We start from the raw sequence: 21,097 nt of genomic DNA on the forward strand, positions 1-21,097 counted from the left end.
ATCCGCTCTACCGCTTCTTCGGTGCACGGTACTACACACTTCTCTGCGTCAATCGTATTCCTTGTCCTACCCTCCTTCTTCCACGTTCTTTTACAACATTTCGCTCCTTTACCGATTCCATCCTGCCTTTTGTCTCTGAATAGTCTGGGTAAACAACAACTCGAAATACCATTTTCCGGAACAATGAATCGATAGCCCAATTCGACCTCGAAACTCGAATAGGTGAAAACGTGATAATGTCGCAGTGAATAAAAAAAAAAGAAAAAAAAAATATCCGTAATCGGTGGAAAAATTCTTTTTTTTTTCTTTTTTTAGGGAATAAATAAACGAAAATCGATGAATTACGATAACTAAAACATCGATTTCAGATGAATCTTGTTATTGTAATTTCCGGTGCGAGTTAGCGAGAGTCACTCTGTATATATAAAACCTGTTTACTATATCGATCAGATCTTTTCTTCGTAAACGTTTACTTTTCACCAAGTTCCGTAAAGGAATCTTATTACTTGACTTCCGAAAACGTTTATGTATCACAGAATTACAGCCGGGCTATCATCTTGGAATTCAATTTCACGAAATTTTCTGCTTTGATGGATAAAAAAGTTATAAAAATCATCTTCATTCACGCGCATATACGTTCGAAAACGCATCGATCGACGTCTCGAAATCAACGTACGAGTATTCTATCAATTAAACGAAGAAGACAAAATGAAAAGAACGTTGTAGCATCGATTGTTGTTCGTATAGATTCGTATAGAGAATAGATTTTCCTATTCTCCATCCCTATGTCTCTCGCATCATATCGCATCAACTGCCTTGGCGAATTGCATTAGTTCTAATCTAATCTCCTATTCACCATTTCCGTTATTATTCGTCGGCGATACAATAGAGAGCTAATTAAACTTCATGAGCTGCGTATTGAAAGCCAATGGTATTGCCGTGCAACAATTGCTCGTCTTTGAAAATTCGGGCAAAGTGCTTCATAAATATCGTACGATAAACTTAAATCTTAAACATAATTTAAAATAGCAAAAGACAATCGTGCGTCCTACTTTTTTTTTTATAAAATAAAATTCATTCCATAAATATATTTTGACGTAGTAGCGTTTCACTTTTCGAAAAATTACATTTTGGACGAATGAGATTACGTCGTATATCTCATATTTAATAGTGGATTGTAATTACATCCTCAATTTGTAACATTTAGTTCCTCTAATTTTCTTTTAATCAGAAAATACTGGGAATGCGTGATAAATTTTAAACGCGATTACGTTATTAACAATGTCTGAAACTTATTTTCGATTGAAAAAATGAAAGGAGACCCAACTAGGATCCAGCATACATCTTGAAAATTGTAAACGAATCGTGCAACGGCGACTGCCACAATTGAATCGATATCGAAAAACGTACGGAAAAGTTCTAGTTTCGAAAAAGCGAATGGATTTCTCTGGAAAAGGAGGTTAATCGATAACAACGTTTCTCCCGGTTTTTGATTTACGTTGCGTTGTCCTAGACGTACAAATACCGCTGCGCCACTCTCTGTTCTCCGATCGTTTCCCTTTTTTAATAATTTTAGTTACTATATTAATATTTTTTGTAAATAATATTTTTACATGTAAATGAATTAAAATATCCATATATGTATATAGAAATGAAGATACGAAAAAGGAAGCATTGTTGATCGAATTACCATTTAATATTTAATTCTAAATTTCTAATTAATTCATAGATTTCTAATTAATTATCAACCATCGGCCATACAAATAATCGAATTTAATTGAATATGTATGCGCGTGTGTGCGTGTGTGTACATGTATATAAAATTATGTTAATTATCGATAAATCGGGCAGAAATTGTATCAAGAATGGAGAAATGTTGTTTCAAGGGAGTTTCTCGCGAAATTTAACGATCCACTTTACGTATAAGCGAGATCTCGTTTCGAAGTAATTCCGCTCGCTGGCAGTCCGATTAACGTTTTAATCCGATTACCAAAGTTTACTCAAACTCGCGTAGGATCGCCGCGAAGAAAACCTAGAGATTCGGTAATACGACAGAAATTTTCCGTTGGGACGTCTGGATTTCCGCCTTTCCGCCAAGTCTTAGTGTCTCGGCTAATTAATCCGCTAAATTAGTAGGTCGGGGAGCGAGTGTTCAGCAGAGCGTAGAGACCACGAGTACCAAAAAGACCGTCTCTGCTTCTCTGTAGCTGATACACGGTTGGCGAGGCTGCGGTAGTCGAGTTGCTCGCGCCGAATACATCTTCTACGAGAACGCGAGATCATTCGTGCTTGCGACTGCTATGAAAATGCATAACTGAGTAAACGTGCTCATATTCCTGCCGTTCGGTGTACACGGATGTGCTTACGCTTGCATTCGGGTTACCCGTACGCACTCGCGTTAATATTAACGCTCGCGTTCACGTACGGGTATCAAACGCAATAATACCTTGTAATGGAACAATGTTGTTTCTGTCGCTCTTGGACAAGTTTCCGGTCAACGCGCCAGAGAAGGTGTCGGTAAAACGTGGCTAAAACAACCGGATAGAGAAGAGACAGTGTCTAAGCGGTATACCGAGCTTAGGCTTGTCTAACCTCGATTTCGTATCGGTGTATGTGTCGTGACGTCACGTGCGTTCAACACCCTCGCGTGGTCATCGATCTGCAACCCTCCCCTTACATCCCCTCGGACGATGAAGGTGTAACACGACCTACCGAGCATCTATTCTCTACGCCGGAATGGATACGCCGCACTTTCTTTCCTCTTCCGATTCCTTCAAAAATCTCTCCATCCGTTTCTCCCATTTCGTATATCTGCCGTCTTACACTTTTAAACGATACGCGACACGCGAAATTCCATTCTTGAAAATGTTCGTTCACGTTTCTCTATCCTATGTTACGAATCGAATTTCCATTCATACACCTAATATAAAAAAAGATCTTTGCCCTCGAGATGTAGACGACAACTCGATATCTCGCAGAGAGGATCTTTCACTTTTGTAGAAAAGTTTGCTTCTTTTGCTTCTTCGACTCTTCTCAAACAATGTTGGTCGAACATCTGGAAAATATTTTCTTTGTAGTTTGTAGACGCAAAACTGCCATGTATAATGAAAAGGAAAACACGTTAACGCATAGATAAACGCATAGTACCATTTACTTTGAATCATTCCGTAGAAATCGTGCAATTAATTGTTTATATCTGTCTTCTCTTTCATAATTTTCCCTTTTTACGAATATTTTCATCGATCTATAAATAAATACAATAGAATTAATCTCTTAAAAAATACTTCGCTGCTGTGAAATAATTAAAAATAATTAAAAATATATCGTATAGGAATATTAAAAGTAGAAAAAAACTGTGTTTCCAAAATTTTGAAATAAATACCATTTATCGAAACATATTAATGTTTCCACTTTATGATTTTAAGCAAAACTTTTAGATAAAGTCTATCTACTATCAATTCTTTATCAATTCAATAATGAATCGCTTGCCATTAGTAAAGTTATCTCACTCATCCTTTAAATAGTCATATCATCGACACTTTGTAGTTCAGCGACTTTCCAAACATTCACTCGAGCATCCTATCCAGGTCTTTATTGAATCCTTGTTCCAGTCATAAATTATGATAGAGTTAAATTTGATGATATAACGCCAAGCTATTTGTCTTTATATCATCAAATGCTTTGTTAATATATTTATAAATTATAAAATCAACGAGAATATTAATGAGAATTAGATTTCGTCGATAAGCTTATGCAATTTAATATTTATAACATCTTAAATATTTCGTGATAAGTTCAAATCACGATTTTATACGACTCGACTAAATATCTTCCAAGCTTGGCATAAGATAGGAAATTTGGTATCGTTCTTCAACTCCTTAACAATCTCTCCATCGTTCATGTTCAGATAACTACCGAATATAACCAAGCTTTCGTGAACATTTCCTACTATGTATTCGCACGATTACATCCTAGCAATTCTCTAGTACAATAGAATCGAAATAGTCTACAGGATATTGAATTGATTATCGTAATTGAATGTTTTTGTTAAAATTAGTCTTTTTTTCTAATAATCGATTAATCTAAAATAAAATAACATAACCTAAAATAAAAATGAGAAGTAAAAAACAGTCATAAATAAATACATGAATGAGATTCGGAAGTAGCGTGAAAAATTGGTCAATTTTTTTTTGCATTTGCCTTAATGCAAATTAGTTTTAACAATTGTAGGAAATAGGAAGATAATTACTTTATACACGCGTAAATCTCCGATTTGATTTGTAAAGAAATAACGGACGTTTCAAGATGAAATTCATTTCGAACAATATAGAGATATCATATAAGTAAATACTTACAAATTTTCTGACAGGCAATGGAAGGCTCAATTCAAAATGCATTTTGCATTTGTATGGCACGTTTGTATGTGATTTCATGCATACGTTGAATAGCTATGTTGGATAGTTTAATGAAATACAAGAAAAATATTAGTAAATGATATATTTAGCGAAAAAGAGGAAAAAGAAAAAAAAACTACGAAAAAAAATGAACGGGACAAACATTTCTAGAAAAAGAATTATTCAAGATTAAGAATCGACGAGAATTCGCTTGTAATCGTATCTGAGCTTTTGCAATCGATTTACGTCGAATTTCGAGCATGGTTATCTCGTGGGAAATCAGGTAGTTTCGTTCGTTTGGACAAAAGTCGTGACGATCGAAGACGATAAAACGAAGATCACTCGAATAAATCGAATAATCGATAATTAAAATTAGTAATTAATAATTAGTAATAATAATATACACAAAATTTATATACGTTCGTATTTTTAATCTTTTTAATCTTCAGAAAATATATGTCTCGTTTCTGTACACTTTCATTTTTGTTTAAATTTAATAATTCAAATTTAATTTAAATTTTATAATTCTATTAAACATTAAATAGTCATTTTATAGAATATATATATATGTAAACTTATTAGATTAAATGTATTTAATATGCACGAGGAAATTATAAAATTATGCTGTTAAATACTTGATTATGCTGTTAAGCATGTCCTAACCTTTCTTTTTATCACGACTCACCAATAATTTATCGAAAAAGAAAAATAAGCTACCATCTTTGTATAATCATAAAATACATTTTCAAATTGCATTAAAATTATATATCTCTGATGGAAAAATGTAAAACACTGAATCGAAATATTTCACGTCACGATGTCTATCTTTTGTTGTATATCATTTAGCATTTTTTATGTAAAAAAAAAAGAGACAAATTCAAAAACACAATCACAAATTATCAATGATATTTTTCTTTCTTTTTTTGTAAATATTAATAATGCTATAAAATTACAAATTACAAATTAATCGTTACAAATTATCGAACTATACACAGTTTCTTTCGCGCGCCATATCACATCAAGTTGAAACCGGATTCCCAAGACGATTCGTGAAAACTCGACTATTTTCGACTTTCATGACATAGAAGTAGGACACTATACATAGTCGTAGATCAACATCTAAAAAAAAAATTTTATGCAATAATATATTTATCTGTTTACTTACATATTTCTTTATGTGAAAACAATGTTAAAAGAAATTATGTATAATCAAATTGCATACAGAATTTATTATTAATTTTTTAAATGTTGTAAATAAAATTTAATGAATAATGTAATACGATTTTTTCGAAACATGATTTATGTAGAACATACTAGGAACAAGCATCTAAAAGCTTTCCTCGTATTGCCGGTACTTTACAAAAGTTTGTAAAGTAATCAGAAACATGGAAAGAGACTGCTGCATCACCCACACGCACACACACATTTCTGAGTTTTAAACTCCACCTCTACAACTTTGCTACCCCTTCTATTATACGAGCAACAACGAAAACGCATCTTTAAACTAAAGTTTTTGAGATTATATTTGACGTTCGTACGAATTATGTAAATTAAACAGCTCAAATATATTTTCAATCTAATTTATATTTTAATTTACGTAAAAATAGTATCTCTTAATATGAATTTAAAAAATCGAGCATAACTGTGCTTTTTAAAAATAATAATTCTTGCAATTTTTAAAAGAAATTTGTTAAGTAAGTGTCAAAAAATTGTTAACATTGATTAAGGAAATTATACGAAGTTAAAATCGAAGCAGCAAGTCACCAAACTTCATTCGAGAGTTCGTTATGTAAGTTATGTGCTTTCGTACAGCAGTGGATAACCAAACTCACGTAACGACTCTTAACGCGATGGTCTCCGTATACCGAATGTAAAGTTCTTGCTTTGAGAAATAAATATTCTATATTTACAATTTGTTGTATGAAATATCTAACAGACGTAATAAATTTAAATTCATAAGTTCATTGAAATTCTCAGTTTCTTTTAATTTTTTTCAAGCAATTATACTAGCCTATCAATAAATATTCAATAAGTATTTAAATATAACACTTTTTCATAAAACATAAATAATAACAATTTTTCATAAAACATAAATAATAACATTATTGATACATGTATAGTATATGCAAATAATTAATAAAGATCATTTATGTAATATCATACATTATGTATGTATGTTAGATGGATATCTTTAATCATATTATACTATTTATTTTATCATATCATTCTATAAAATGATAACTCAAATCAGTTTATTGATTGAGATTATTTTATATTTAATAATAATAAGGTAAGTAATTCATTAAAACTAAATAATATTTTCACTTAACTACATATATTTTTTATATAAAAATATTATATTATGATTGAAATATTCAAATTTGAACCAATTTCTGTATAATCTTTAGATATATGTAATTTTTTATATAAAAATTTTATAATATTATAATATTTATAAATGAATTCAAATACTTTATACTATTTATAAATATATATATGTATTTAAATATATATTATTATAATTTAAAGATTATTAAATTATTATCTTTGAAATTTTAGAAAAAATTTTAGTTTTTCTTTTTTTTCCATTATTAAAATTATATCATTAATTAAATTGATTATTTATAATAAATTGAACCATTAACCACTAGTCATAATGGATGAATCAATCATTACTTAAGAAAAATATTAAAAATAAAAAAATATAATTTTAATATTCATTATTTCTAAATTTATTTTTAACTTAAATTAAAACGTAAAGATTTTTATAAATAATTTAAAAATTAATTATATCTAAATATCTTTTTTGGTTTGCAGATAAAACTATTTTTCGAAAATTAATCGTAAAACGGACATTGTGGCGCCATCTAGCGGTAAATAAGTGAAATTAATCGTCACGTAATAAAAAATTATAAATTTTTTGACTTCTAGACATTTTTTAATTTTGAAGAGCTCAAATTAAAGTTCAAAGTCTCAGAAATAGTTTAAAATAATCACTATTCAATATTCTCCCTCGTTTGAATATTGTGGATATCTTCTGAAACATACATAACATGGACACAGAAACGCTATAGCCATCTAGTGGTGAATAGATGAAACTAATTGTTACGTAAAAATAATAACAGAAATAAGAAAATAAAATTTGTATAATTTTCAAATGCAAAATTTTTTAGTTTCAAAAAATTCAAATTAAAGCGTAAATTAAACATAATTGAAATTAATTATATCTAAATATTTTTTCTCGTTTTAAAATTAAAAATATATTTGAAAAATTATTCATCAAACGGACATTGTGGCGCTATCTAGTGGCAAGTTGGTGAAATTAGTTATCGCATTATATAGTATTTAAATATAATTTATTTGAATTTAATTCTAAAAATTTATTCTTTAATTTGAGTTCTTGGAAAAAATTAAAAAATTTTATATATAAAATCCATAAAAATTTTATTTTGTTATTTCTATTATTTTTTTTTTATGGACAATTAGTTCTAGCTATTCACCACTAGATGGCTATAGTGTTTCTATATCCGTGTTTCATACAATTTTAGAAAAATATTTATAATTTTTAATCGAGCAAGAATATCGTAGAATAGTTAGTTTTAAATTATTTCTGACGTCTTAAATTTTAATTTGAGCTTTTAAAATTAAAAAAATTTTATCTAGAAACAAAGAAATTTATAATTTTTTATTTTATTACTTAAGAATTAATTTCATTCTCTCGCCACCAGATGACGCCACAATGTTCGATTTGTGATTAATTTTAACAAAATTCTTTTAATTTTTACAGATGGAGGAAAATATTGATAATTATTTTTAAATTAATTGTAAAAATCCACGTTATTTTCAATTCCATATTTAATTTGTAATCTTAAATGTTAAAAAACTAAATTCAGAAATCAAAATATTTTATTTGTATAACATTTGTATAACAACTTTTTTTTAACAAAAGATATATTATTTTATTTTATATTTTCTTATAAACTTCTTATATAAATTATATAAATAAAATATATAAATAAAATTATATAATATTGTATAATATCTAAGTATTCTAGAATTTTTCTACAATTCTGATTCCTTTTTCAATATTTTCATTTATTTTAAAAGTTACAATTCAATATCTTTATTTTATTAAATATTTATAATATTTATAAATAAATATTTTTTAAATATTTTAATTTGTGCATAATAATTATATTTTAGAAGTGAACATGTTTATATCATAATTCAATTTTGACAAGAATATTTCAATTATCCAGAGCGCATCTAAAACTACAAGTAATTTTATTGAGATATACACACATATATATATATATATATATATATGCATTTATGAAATTATACTATATAATAAAAATATTTGATGAAATATGAAATTAATTTAATATTTTAAAGATTATATATTTTATTTTTAAATAAATATTTTTTTAAAAAATCAATAACAATAAATTAAATTTATCAAGAATTATTATTATATATTATCATATAATTATAATAATTATTATATATTATTATATATAATCAATAATAATAATGAAATAATAAAATTTTAGAAATCAGAAAAGTGTAAAAAATAAGATCACTTACAGATAATAAAATGTTAGATTTATATTTTGTTTTTTAATTTATAATTTATGATTTTAATTTGTCATTTCTTTAAACAAAGTTGTAACAATACATTAAAGAACCATTCATGTTACTATATTATAATAAAAATTCAAAAATCATCATTGTAATAATCTGCAACAATTTTTTCATTAGTTTAATATATATTAAATACTATTATTATTCAATATATTATTCAATATATTATTCAATACGTATAATATTAATGTATATTAAATAAATATTAAATAAAATATTTGTAGAAATTGAATTAATTGGATTTCATTTCATGCAAAATAATTTGTAATAAGATAATATAGTATAAAAATAATTTTTATCAAAATTTTTTTATTAAATCTATTTTTTGTATATTTTATTTACGTTATATTAATCATATTGTTTTAATGGTATTATATAATTTTTTTTGTTTCTCGATTTATTTAAGATTTTTAATTTTAGAAATAATTTATAGAAATAAAAAAATAGAAATAATTCTATTATTCTATGTAATAATACATTATTTTATTTAAAATATTTTTCTTTTGAACTATTTTGTTGTTATATTGGTATAAAATTTAATAAAAAAATGTTGTTATTGCACAAAAAGAAGGAAACATAAATTTATTAATATTAATAATACTTATTAGTTTATTGATTACCAAAATTACCTCGTTTTTATACTTTGAACCTTGGTTTATAGTATTTCTTAATAAAGTTTGGTTAGCTTATAACGTATTGGAGGAGAAATTTGTCGTTCGATCCAATTGCTAATGTAGTTAGTATCGCTATTTCAACGAAAGATGTCGTCAGTGTATTTAAATCGAACATTTCTTCAAATATTTTAAAACAAGGCGAAATTAAAAAAAATCAACAATTTAATATATTAAATTCTGTATTTCTGAGATTCTATAATTCAATATCTTAATTTAATTAAAATTTTATTTAAAAAAGAATTTTAATTTTTATGTTTTTATATATATTAATTAATACTTTTCTATTGCTACATGGCTGTAATATTTATATCCATTTCTCTAAAATTTTAAATTTCTCAATAATGAAGTAATGGAGAAGTAATTAATATGTTATAAAAAACAATAACATTATTTTTATATCTATAATCTATGATCTTTTTTTATATTAACTATTCATAAACTATACATTAAATATATTTCTGAATTAAAAGAAATATTTATATTTTAAAATGCAAAATTTTGTTTAAAAAAATAATAAATTCATAAATCCTATAGTTATATTAATAGAAAAAAAAATATATTTCATTGTGAAAAATAATAAAAACAGTTTATTAGGTATATTAATAAGTTTAGATTATTAATAATATTAACGAATACAAATTATAATGTTTATAGTCTTCTAAAAATTTTAATTCTTTTTTATTTATATAGAAATTTATCTATAATAAGTATAAAGTTTTAGAAGAAAGATGTAAGATATTACATTTTACTTCATTTATAAATAGTTAAACAATTTAACAATTTTATAAAATCCCGCGAAATATTAAGTAAGGGGAAGTAAAGCAATATGGCCGCCCAGTATCACAGCACTATGGCGACTTTCTTGTCAGTTTCCTAATTATTGCCTTTTTTTATATGTTTTACACGAATTTTTTAAGTCAGTGTATAGTAAATAGGTACAGTGTATGTCAGTTTACGATGTGAGGGTGGAAATTAGTTAATATTCAATTGGTCAGCATATATACGCAAGCAGTGGTGAGTGTTTTGCTATTCTGCACATAATCGTTTGTTCTGGCTTTCCATGGTCGCCCTCTAAACAAGAGGGATAATCAATTTGTTTACATCATGTATTGAATTGTTACTTTAAATCATTATTATAATCTGATACTTCATCATATATGATCAAAGTTGAGATATAATGATACGAATTAATATAAAATGTCTATAGGCAAGCATGCATTGCTTGACAGTTGAACGCGTTAGAACATACATATAACCTCTTGCATCTTAGAATGCTTCCATTTGTTCTTCATCTTCTTAATGTTCGTCCTTTACTTTTACTTTATTATTTTTTTGAATTTTTCTCTTTCGAATGTTTCTTGTGATATATTATATTTGTTATTTATTATTCAAAAATACTAATTTCGTATCTATATAATTTTATATTTTTCTTCGTCCGTCGAATGCTTCGAAACAAAAGTATTGATTTTGTAATATTCTTTAATAATCGTATTTCATTTTAAATATTTTGATAATTGCGTTATATATTTAGCTAATATTATAATATTAACGAATCGAATTCATAATAACAAATTTTATATTTTATATCTATTTGACATTTTATTAATAGATGAAATATATATGAACTCTATTATATATTTTTATATTTTATATGTATTAAAAAATAGTTATAAATTTTATGTATACATATCATTTTAAGAATAAACATACAAAATCTTAATTCGTATAACATTCATTAAAAAAGTTGAAAAAAAATGTAAAAATCTATTAATTTTAGTTGGATAAAATTAAGACATCACAAAAATATTGATATTTCTTATATATTTAATCAAATATCATATTAATATTTTTAAGAAACTTTTTTTTAATTATATTTAATTATGACATTTAATTTTTTTTATATTAATATGTTTTGATTTTGACTGTTTTATTTTAATATTATTGTACGACTATCTATTCATATGAACATCATAAGTTGTTCCAAATGTATATAAATATTGGATGATACATATGAATAATAAATATAAATGTTGGATGATACATATTTTGCATGAGTTATTCTAAAATATTCAAATTTTTTTTTAAATAAAAAATTATATAGATTTTGTATTGTAAACTATTGTTTAAGAAAGTATAATCATCTGTGATATGTATTATATATGCATATGTTTATTTATTTAATGTATAAGTATTATTTGTTATTTATGTGTCTGATATAAAATTTATTCATGTCTTTCCGTGATCCAATCGGCCATGATATTATGATTAACCATTTAATGGCAACTAATTCAATTTTTCTTTATTTAAATCAATATAAATAACCCCATCTATCAAAACTATGTTAATTGAATTTTTTTCATCATTAAAACATATTTTTCACTTCTTTATTCAAGGAATATGTTCATGACTAAATTTGAATTTATTTTATGTTATTTTATGTTATCGCATTAAAAAGGTCGTTGTTTTAAACTTTTTTTATTCAATATACTTGTTTTTTTTATATTATGTATATTTTTTTAATTCTTTTGTATTTTCATTTTTTCAATAATTTATCCTGCAATTCTTTTGAAATTCAAAATAACTTATAAAATTGCTCGTTTGAGAATGTTCATGTATAATTTGAAGTTTTTTAATTTTTTTATATATTTCTATATTTTTTAACATGTTTTATATATAACATAATATATAAAGCATGAATTTTATTCCATTATTAATATTGCAATTTTGCAAATTCTTTTTTTTTAACTATCACAAATATAATTTTTTTTTAAATATTTTACGATAAATTATATAATATAATATATTTTATTATAAATGAGAAAAAAAAATTATCTAATATGTAAAATGGGATTTAATTAATTCTAAATTAATTAAGATATTTTCATTATTTCTTATTAATTCATGGAAATAAATCTTTTTTTTTTTTTTATTTATTTTCAGATTAACGTGAAATAGGACCAATACTGAAAAGGAATACAGGTGCGTATCGACAGTGCTATACCAGGGGGGAATGTGCCATTTAGATGTTAGTCGCAAATCATCATATGGTTAGTTTCTTTTTATTTTTTTCTAATTTATTACATACATTTATTAAACAATATACACATGAATTTTATTAAAAGTATTTACGCTTATTCTATTGAATTTACTTTACTAAGTAATGTTTTTACATTGATAACATAAATATTCCTATAAATCAAAGAACGGAATAGTTCACAAATAAAATATAATTTTATAAGATTTATAGGTTTATTTAAATCGAGCAATATGTGTGTCATAAATCGCTTATTTTTCGCGTTATTTTATTGCTTACATAAAATGTTTTAATTGCGCGATAAAATATCAATTGTTTTTTCCATTCGTAAAACTCGTTAATCTTGATTATTCATATGTTTATTTTTCCGTACGTAATATTACCGGATCATATTCATTTATATTTTTTTCTTATTTAAATTTTATCTTAATATTAAATAATATAACACAATATAAAATCTCGATTAAAAATTATCCAATTAAAATGACATTAAATTTTATTTTCTTATGATCCTAATATCTGTAATTAATATTAATTGATATTTTATTTTTGTATTGTTCATCGAGATTTTATAAGATCTTATTATAAGATTTATTATAAAATATAAGATTTTTTTTTTTTTATTTTAATAATTAAATCATATTAAAATTATTCATAAAATTTTTAATCATTAGCATATTATACATGCATTTATATTAACTTAATTCTTTTAATCATAAAATATTGAAAAATTTATATTATCATTTTCTCAATTTCATTATTTATATGAAATTCTATTCATATAAATAATTTTATCGTTCTCGAGCAGTACGATCTTTTTTTTATATTAATTATCTATCGCTTTAATCTTATCATCTCATAGTGAATTACAGTTTTCAATATAATATTTTACTGATATCATTCGTTAATTTAATATAAAAAAAAAAAGATATTTCATAAAATTAGAAATGCTTTGAGTTTTAACGAGTTAAGACATAAAATTAAAAGAAATAAAAAAAAAATGTGGTACTTTACAAGATTCATCATTATTTTAAAATATGATAAAGTAAGAAATCAAAATATATCTTTTCATTTTGTAACAATTGTTTATAAACCTTTCCGCTGTATTACCATGTAAGATGCACGAAATGAAGGTAAGTCTATACCGACGTTACTACTTGTTACCGGCTTGCGCGTGATTATATTACCGACTGTGAAATAACCCATTGTGGGTGCAGTTCAAATGCTCCTTTATCAACTGCAAATTTACATTATAATTTTCCATTATGTAACCATAATGAATTCGTGTTTCATATTCTGAAATACCGATTTCGATAAAAATTAGTATATTTCTTATCTTATTTTTAATTTATTATAGTCAATTTTGAAATTATATTCAGCTCAATCATTAAGAAACATAACGAAGAAATTTTTTATTTTTTAATATCGTAATATGAAAATATTTCATATTGTCAAGATATCAGAATATTTTAATTTTATTTTATTCAGTCAATGGTTAGTTATTGGTTAATTAGTGATTAGAAAAATAAGGATCGGCATAGATTATTATTTTCAAAATTTTTTAATTCAAATCGTAATGAAAATTATGCGTAATATATGATATAATATATAAATATTTATCAAATAAAAAATATTGCAAAATATATTTCAATATATTTATGAATAAAAAGATATCCGAAATTGATATTCGAATAAAATTGTTATTTCATCTCATTTTTTTATTTTTGTAAACGTTCCCAATAAATTGTGAACACGATCATGATCTGTGAACATCATCTTAAAAATATTTCTTAATTATGTTTCGTCAAATAGATAAAATTTATATTTAGCTATTTTTATTTTAAAAAAGATATTAATTTTTAATTTTGCAAATATATTCAAATATAATAAATAATAAATAATAATAAATAAAACACTTGTTTTATCATTAAAAGTTTATGTTTTTTTTATCGATGAAATTCAACTGCGGTATTGTGATATTATACCAGAATAAAATAAAGAATGGAAAATGTAATTGGCTACGTACAAACGATAGCGAAGTTTTTATTATTATCTGTTCTTTCTTTGCAGATTTCATTCGTTCATTAGACTTGAGTCATCCAACATTCACCAAGTTACTTCTAGTTTTAGCTTTCTCGAATTATGTTTATAATCTTTAGTCCGTTTGCTTTGCGTATAATGATATAATATATTATTTTATAACGAATGACGGTGTTTCGCGAAATTCTTTTTGTTTCTTATTTTCTTTTATAACTTCGCAAATGAAAAATAAAATTAAAAGTTAAAATTATGTAAATACGATTAAGGAAAAAAATTAGTTAACGTAAAAATAATGTCAGTATAATATTTTTCTTGACCGAAAAAATTGTTAGCTATATGATTTATTAAGCAAGTAACAACGAAGGGAAAAACCATGCATAGAACAAACCAAAGATCGGTGAGAGTATAAAAATGAAAGTATACGTAGGTCGTAGTGATTTAATGACTTTAATGACTGTGCGATTATGTCGGCCACAGTCACGGCGGGTTAACAGGCGATAAATAAAATGTAGACACGAGTAGTGGCAACATGCGATGGTATGCTTTTTTCTATATTTTATATAATTTTTTTATTTTTTTTATTTTTTTCTATACAATATTTTTTATGACTGAAAATTTACGGTAAATTTTCTACAATACATCATTCATGGATTAATATATTATCGAAGCGGTAATTGCGTATAACGCAATATAATATAATTATGTAATGTCAAGTGGTTAAATAAACATGCGGACCGAGGTGAAAATTTAGTGGAATTAGAATAGGCAATAAAGAGAGTAAATTTATACTCACAGATCTTTTAGGAAAATGCCAGGAGATTCGAAATATACATTATACTCGCGAATTGCGATAGAACCTGAACTAAGTCATCGTGTAACTAGTGCCGGAGGCTGATGCTTCAGTACTGGCTTTGGGTCTCTCAGTTTGCCAAGTAATCCTACTCTTACCTTTTACCCCATCGTTTTCACTCGCTTTTGCTTCTCATCTTTCTTTCTTTCTTTCAGTAGCTTTTCCAATCTCTGATATTTCTCGTTTCGTTTCCCAATTCTTTCTTACTGTGATTTGCGTATTAATTAATTAAAATCTTTACGGATAGAGGTGACAAGACAAAATATTCCACAAAGTTTCTTCATTTATCAAGATTTCTGACATTATGATATTATTATTATTATTATTTTTAATATATATTTTCATTATTTTGCCGTTATTTCTTATTTTATGACAAATCGATCGAAAATAATTTATAAAATAGAATATCTATAAGTCATCCATGAAACCAATCGTACATTAATATTCGTGATGTAACGTGAACTACATACAGATATTATATATAACTATTAATTATTACTGTCCGTTATAATTTAATACAAACCGAAAACTTTTGTACTTGTTGGAATATATTTATTATTGATATTGCAAGTGCATTATTCGTAATATCTTTAAATGCATGGATATTGATGACAAAACGTGAAATAATATTACATGTACGTGTAGTTGAAACGTGAACCAAGTTTAGATGATTTTAAATTCTGAAACGATCGATTACTCGGAACATTGTCGGTACTGTCCAGTGAGTGAACAATGGACATTAGCTCTGATTAGGACATGCAACTGACACCGTGTACGTAACCTACTCTGTATTCCTGGTGGGCACAGAAGGTAGTACGTTCATGGTGATCCAAGGACCTGGTTCCATAATAGTATTAGTACAACGGCAGTGCTCACGGTAGAACGCCTAGGAACCATGCAATCATTGGCACGCGAGAGTGCGTCCTGTTATTGCTAGTGATAAGGACTACAATTGGGCCACCAATCGACTATCGACCGAATCTTTTTAACTCCTCTAAATCGGTGAAACACATTTTTCTTTTTCCTCGCTCGTACAACCGTGAGTTTTTTTTTTTTTTCTTCCTTTTCCTAGCCGATCTCACCGTTTGCATCCTTGTAAACAATAACAAAAATGTTTCTATCCCATTCTGTGTTGTATTGTTAGCAGTCACATCAGAAACGAATTTAGTTGGATTGACCAAAATCTACTTACTTACCGGCAAATTGATGGCACTTGAATGTCGTAGAGCACGTACAATGAGGGTGGCGAAACACGTACGCGCCAAGTTGATGTGATTTAGTGAGAAGAGTCTGTTCCCTCTCTTGTATTCCGTACTGTTTTAAATAATAATTCCCGTTCCAGTTTTAATTTGAACGTAGCAAGCACGAATGTTTGTATCATGTGAAATAGGACAGAAATCGAAGTCTATTTTCTCTTAACGATTTTTGACCTCGATCGACTAGGAGAAGACGTTACTCGATCGATACTCGATAATTTTAGATAATCGTGCACTCATGCCACATATATATATATATATATATATATATATATATATGGCTATTTATGGTCATAGAGACATATGTATTCCAGACGGGTAAAAGGTGGGTTGGTAAATTTCAGAGCACACCCCTGAAACGTACCCAGTACACGTATGAAAGTGCAATAAAGAAAAGTGGCGTTCGTGCTTGGTTGAAACGCGTCGCCGTATACTCTTTTCTCGACAATTTATTTTCGATCAGGTGGCCATTGCTGATTAACGCGATAATGCCAGCTTTGTTCAACGATTAACGACGTTTTATCCAATTCCTCCCATTCCGTGTACTCTTCTTGTTCCGATAATCGTACATTCGAATCCGGATAAGATTTAAAGAGCCATTCTCTCCAACTTACGGCACGCTTTTCATTTAAGCTTAAGCTTAATTTTTTCTGAACAGATAAATAAAATTTCATATAGAAAATCACCACATCCGATTTCCCGATTAAGAATTTCACCATTATTGGATATTTTTAGATTTTATTTTCGTTGTGCCGAATAGTAAGAATCTTTCGATAGTTTCGAATCACGATTTCACATGAGATGCCATGAGATGCGTGTTCCTTTCGTTCACGATAATAAAGCTACCCGTTAGGATACTTTTATCTCGAAAGGAAGCACACACTTTGTGCTCTTTTAGCTCTAGCTCGAAAGAACGGAATTCTTCGGAGAGGTTTCTTCCTTCTATCGTTCTTACGAGTATCACGGAAACCTACTACGGACTTGGCTCACGGAGGTGTCCTACATTAAAGATGGTGTTGAGTTGTTTGCTCCACTTTTGCCTCTCACGCCCTTTTCCTACTTTTCTTCCCCAACGTTTTTCTTTATATATCATTGCGTTCTGAATATCTTTCTCTTTCCGCGCTTTTCCGCGGTGTGCGTACTACATTTCTTCTTTGTCCTCTCGTCACCCCCTATCGAGAAAAAAATTCTCCATTTCTCCGAAATATTAATTAGATCGAATGGAAAAAGGAGAATGAGAGGGGAAAAAAGGGGAGAGAAATGAAAGAGAAATGGAGGAACGTTAGGAGGCGTTGATTGGCGGCTAATCGTAAAACGGGTCGGAAAAGCTTGGAAGCTTGTGCGAAACTCATAGTTGGTAGTGCGGCCGTTAGAGATGGGGAAGGATTAAAGGCTCTTCTTTCGAATTTCACGTCAGTCAGCTGTACGTCGAGATAATCCGGAGCGGTGTGTATTCGCGAGGCGCGTATAAAATAAAGATCCGTCGCTGTCGAGCTCTTTTCTCGTTTCCCGCTTAATAACGCTTAATAAACGACAACCGATGTCACGCGAGACGTGCTCGCTTTCCTCTCTTCTTTATACTCCCACTCTATCCTTCTTGCTTCCCCACTTTTATACGAGCAATGAAGCGGATTAAGCTCCACGTTTTCTGCCTAGGGCGCGTGCGACAAGGGGAAAGATCGAAGACGGAAAGAAAGGTGGAGGGTCGAAAATTCGACGAGCCGCGAATGTTTCCAGCCTTGCTTCGACCATTCGAATCGGATTTTCTACCACGTTGTAGTAATTCTAACGCGTAACTCTGACTTCCTTTCGGATAATAACGCTCGAGGGGAGAATAAATACGTTAGGATGTAAATATAGGTAGGGAATCGATTTTCTTGTTCGTTTAAAACGTTGGCGCGATTACCTTAATTTTACGTTAATTACTTTAAGTAATTATGATTATAGATACTGGAAGAGTAGGAAGAAAATTGGTTCACGCGCAACTATCTTTTCTAACTTTCGACTTGGCAACTTGTCGGATGAGAAGTTCTTCTTTTAGTTATCTTGGAGAAACAGCACCCGTCATTTATTCGACTACGCTTTACTCGACGATTAATTAACGCCGTGAGTAAGAAGGATATAGACAAGCGATGCTAAATAGAGATAGTTTTTAATGTAAAGGGAGCATACGCAAATTAGTTTCGATTCATCGTCTTATTTCCCGATCGCGATATTTTGATTAAAATTTTCTGAAAATCGCACGCAAATCCTTTGTTTTATTCCGACAATTCTACTTTGCGCAGTCGCTTCTGTTATCGGATCGTTGTTGGAATGAATGGTTTATCGATTAATTTGCTCTTCTCGTACGTTGTACGCGAAAGCGAGTAATTTGCTTCTACGCCGATATAATTATCGTTTATTTTGAGAGGCTTACTTCAATGCTCGAGGGAAATATTCCTCGTTAAATTTATTTGGTGTATAACCTTCCTAGGTAGGAAGATATTTGACAACAAACCAAAGTACCAGGTGTTCCATGTACGACTAAACCGCAAGCCGTCGCTACGACCAATTAAACGAGGCTCTAATAATTTAACCACGTGTCGTTGCCCTGCCCAGATTTAACCGTGATAACACGCTATAGCATTCGACCTCTTCTATGCAACCAACTACAGGTAGCCGGAGAGAGGGGTGTTGCCCATTGCCCACCAATCCCAAAGGACATTTTATGCTAACGTTCTAGCCTACTAATAATAATCTACTTTAGCAATGCTAATAATTACACGCTAGCTCATTCGCAACGAATTGATATCTTTGGAACAAGCTTGTTCGATTTTCGCCATACGTATTTCCTTTTCTTTCTTTCTTTCTTTCTTTCTTTCTCTATCCAAACTGACGAGGATAGATTCTAATAATAAGATTCGCATCTCTCTTTAAATACATTGAAAGCTTAATCAATTTGGTTTGTTCGACGAACAGTAAGACCTATGAATACTCTGTCGACATTGCCAAGCTTAGCGATACTCCTTCAATAAGCGTCCATTCGATTAATCAGTGTCTCCTCTGGTCGATAGTACAGAATTGAGGGGATTAAAGTGATCCTCGAAATCGACGATATTCTATGTAATATCGTGGATAAAATACATATTTAATTGCGTTTTTTTATGTTGTACGAATTTTATCGCTTCTTTATCGCGTACCTGATAACGGATAAATATGGATTCCAAAACATCCAATACGTATTTCCCCAAATTTCCCCCGATATTTAATACGTAGTTCTTAGCTTGGTATCGCTTCTCAAAAGATATTTTTTTTTAAAACGATACCAATTTCCAAGACCCACCACGAGGAGGTGACTACGCAAGGGTCTCGTTTTATAATTTTCCTCAAATTTTTCTAATGAATGAAATAAAAAGTAAATAATGAAAAAAAAAATACGTAAACGTAATTGTTACACACTTTATATTTTCAAACCGGTGATTATTCTATAAAATTTCTTATGAGAATTCTAGTTGGATTCTCATAGAATTCTGTGTCTGTTATGATATTCTCGTACAATACTTGTTTTTTCTTTTTTTCTTTTTCCTTTTTCTCAAAACGAATACATTTGGTTAGTGTTTGGTAGGGTTCTGATGCGGCTTTATATTTTGCTCTCTTCACGCGTGACGTCATCTCCGGAATACGTGAGTCGCTTTACGAATGACAGGACAACACCGTAAAACCGTGGAAACCGTGGTATCAACGAGCGTAACGAGAACTATCCTAAGCCACGAAAGAATTTCATTTCGAAAGGAAACGTCCAAAAGCAGATTTACCCCTCTCGTCGTATAAATAAATTTTTCCAGCCCAAGAAAAAGAAGCTGTACTTACTTTTCGCATTTCCGCGATTTCGTCAAAGGAATTAATAAAAAAAAAAGAGAGATTATTGGATAAAATGTTCGAAGAAATGCTCGGATAAATAATGCAGAGATTCCTATCTCTGTTGATATACAAGATCGATAGAAGATACGTGTTTTTAGCTAAGTTATCTTGGCTCTTATTAACGAACGGGAACAGATATAAGGGAACTTAAGAAAATGAATGGATTTTAATATCGCGAGCTTTGCTAGGAAGTTGTAGTTGGACAGAAAATCGCAGACTCGCTAAGCTTTATAGATTGTAGGTTCAAGACTCTGTCGAGTAAATCATGGCATCCTATGTCCGTCAGTTCGTACTTGAAGGTATAC

At 28.3% G+C, this 21,097-nt stretch overlaps 1 protein-coding gene and 2 long non-coding RNA genes across 17 annotated transcripts in view; 1 reads left to right on the forward strand and 2 right to left on the reverse strand.

Moving 5' to 3' along the window:
• The window catches only part of LOC107999877 (tyrosine-protein phosphatase Lar), a 201,490-nt gene that overhangs the window by 44,342 nt on the left and 136,051 nt on the right, over positions 1–21,097 (forward strand). For 10 of the 14 annotated variants that reach the window (XM_062084965.1, XM_062084974.1, XM_062084967.1 and 7 more), the window contains exons 1-2: positions 10,531–10,726; positions 12,653–12,759. In XM_062084965.1, coding sequence (XP_061940949.1) covers positions 12,736–12,759 — 24 coding nt within the window. In that variant the 5' untranslated portion in view covers positions 10,531–10,726; positions 12,653–12,735. Of the gene's footprint in view, positions 1–10,523; positions 10,727–12,652; positions 12,760–21,097 lie in introns of those variants that run through there. The other 4 variants (XM_062084968.1, XM_062084970.1, XM_062084971.1 and 1 more) reach the window with 4 other exon arrangements.
• Positions 1,399–5,402, reverse strand: LOC114577808 (uncharacterized). 2 transcript variants are annotated; one of them, XR_003698150.2, is made up of 4 exons: positions 4,356–5,402; positions 3,510–3,601; positions 3,148–3,244; positions 1,399–3,055 (listed from the first exon to the last, which is right to left on the reverse strand). It is a non-coding gene; the product is annotated as an uncharacterized LOC114577808 (long non-coding RNA). The 2 variants fall into 2 exon arrangements; XR_009832703.1 differs by having other exon boundaries at positions 3,510–5,402.
• Positions 8,283–9,776, reverse strand: LOC133667303 (uncharacterized). Its single transcript, XR_009832672.1, has 2 exons — positions 9,668–9,776; positions 8,283–9,134 (listed from the first exon to the last, which is right to left on the reverse strand). It is a non-coding gene; the product is annotated as an uncharacterized LOC133667303 (long non-coding RNA).

The sequence above is a fragment of the Apis cerana genome, linkage group LG14 (assembly GCF_029169275.1).
Source record: "Apis cerana isolate GH-2021 linkage group LG14, AcerK_1.0, whole genome shotgun sequence".
Classification (NCBI taxonomy): domain Eukaryota; kingdom Metazoa; phylum Arthropoda; class Insecta; order Hymenoptera; family Apidae; genus Apis; species Apis cerana.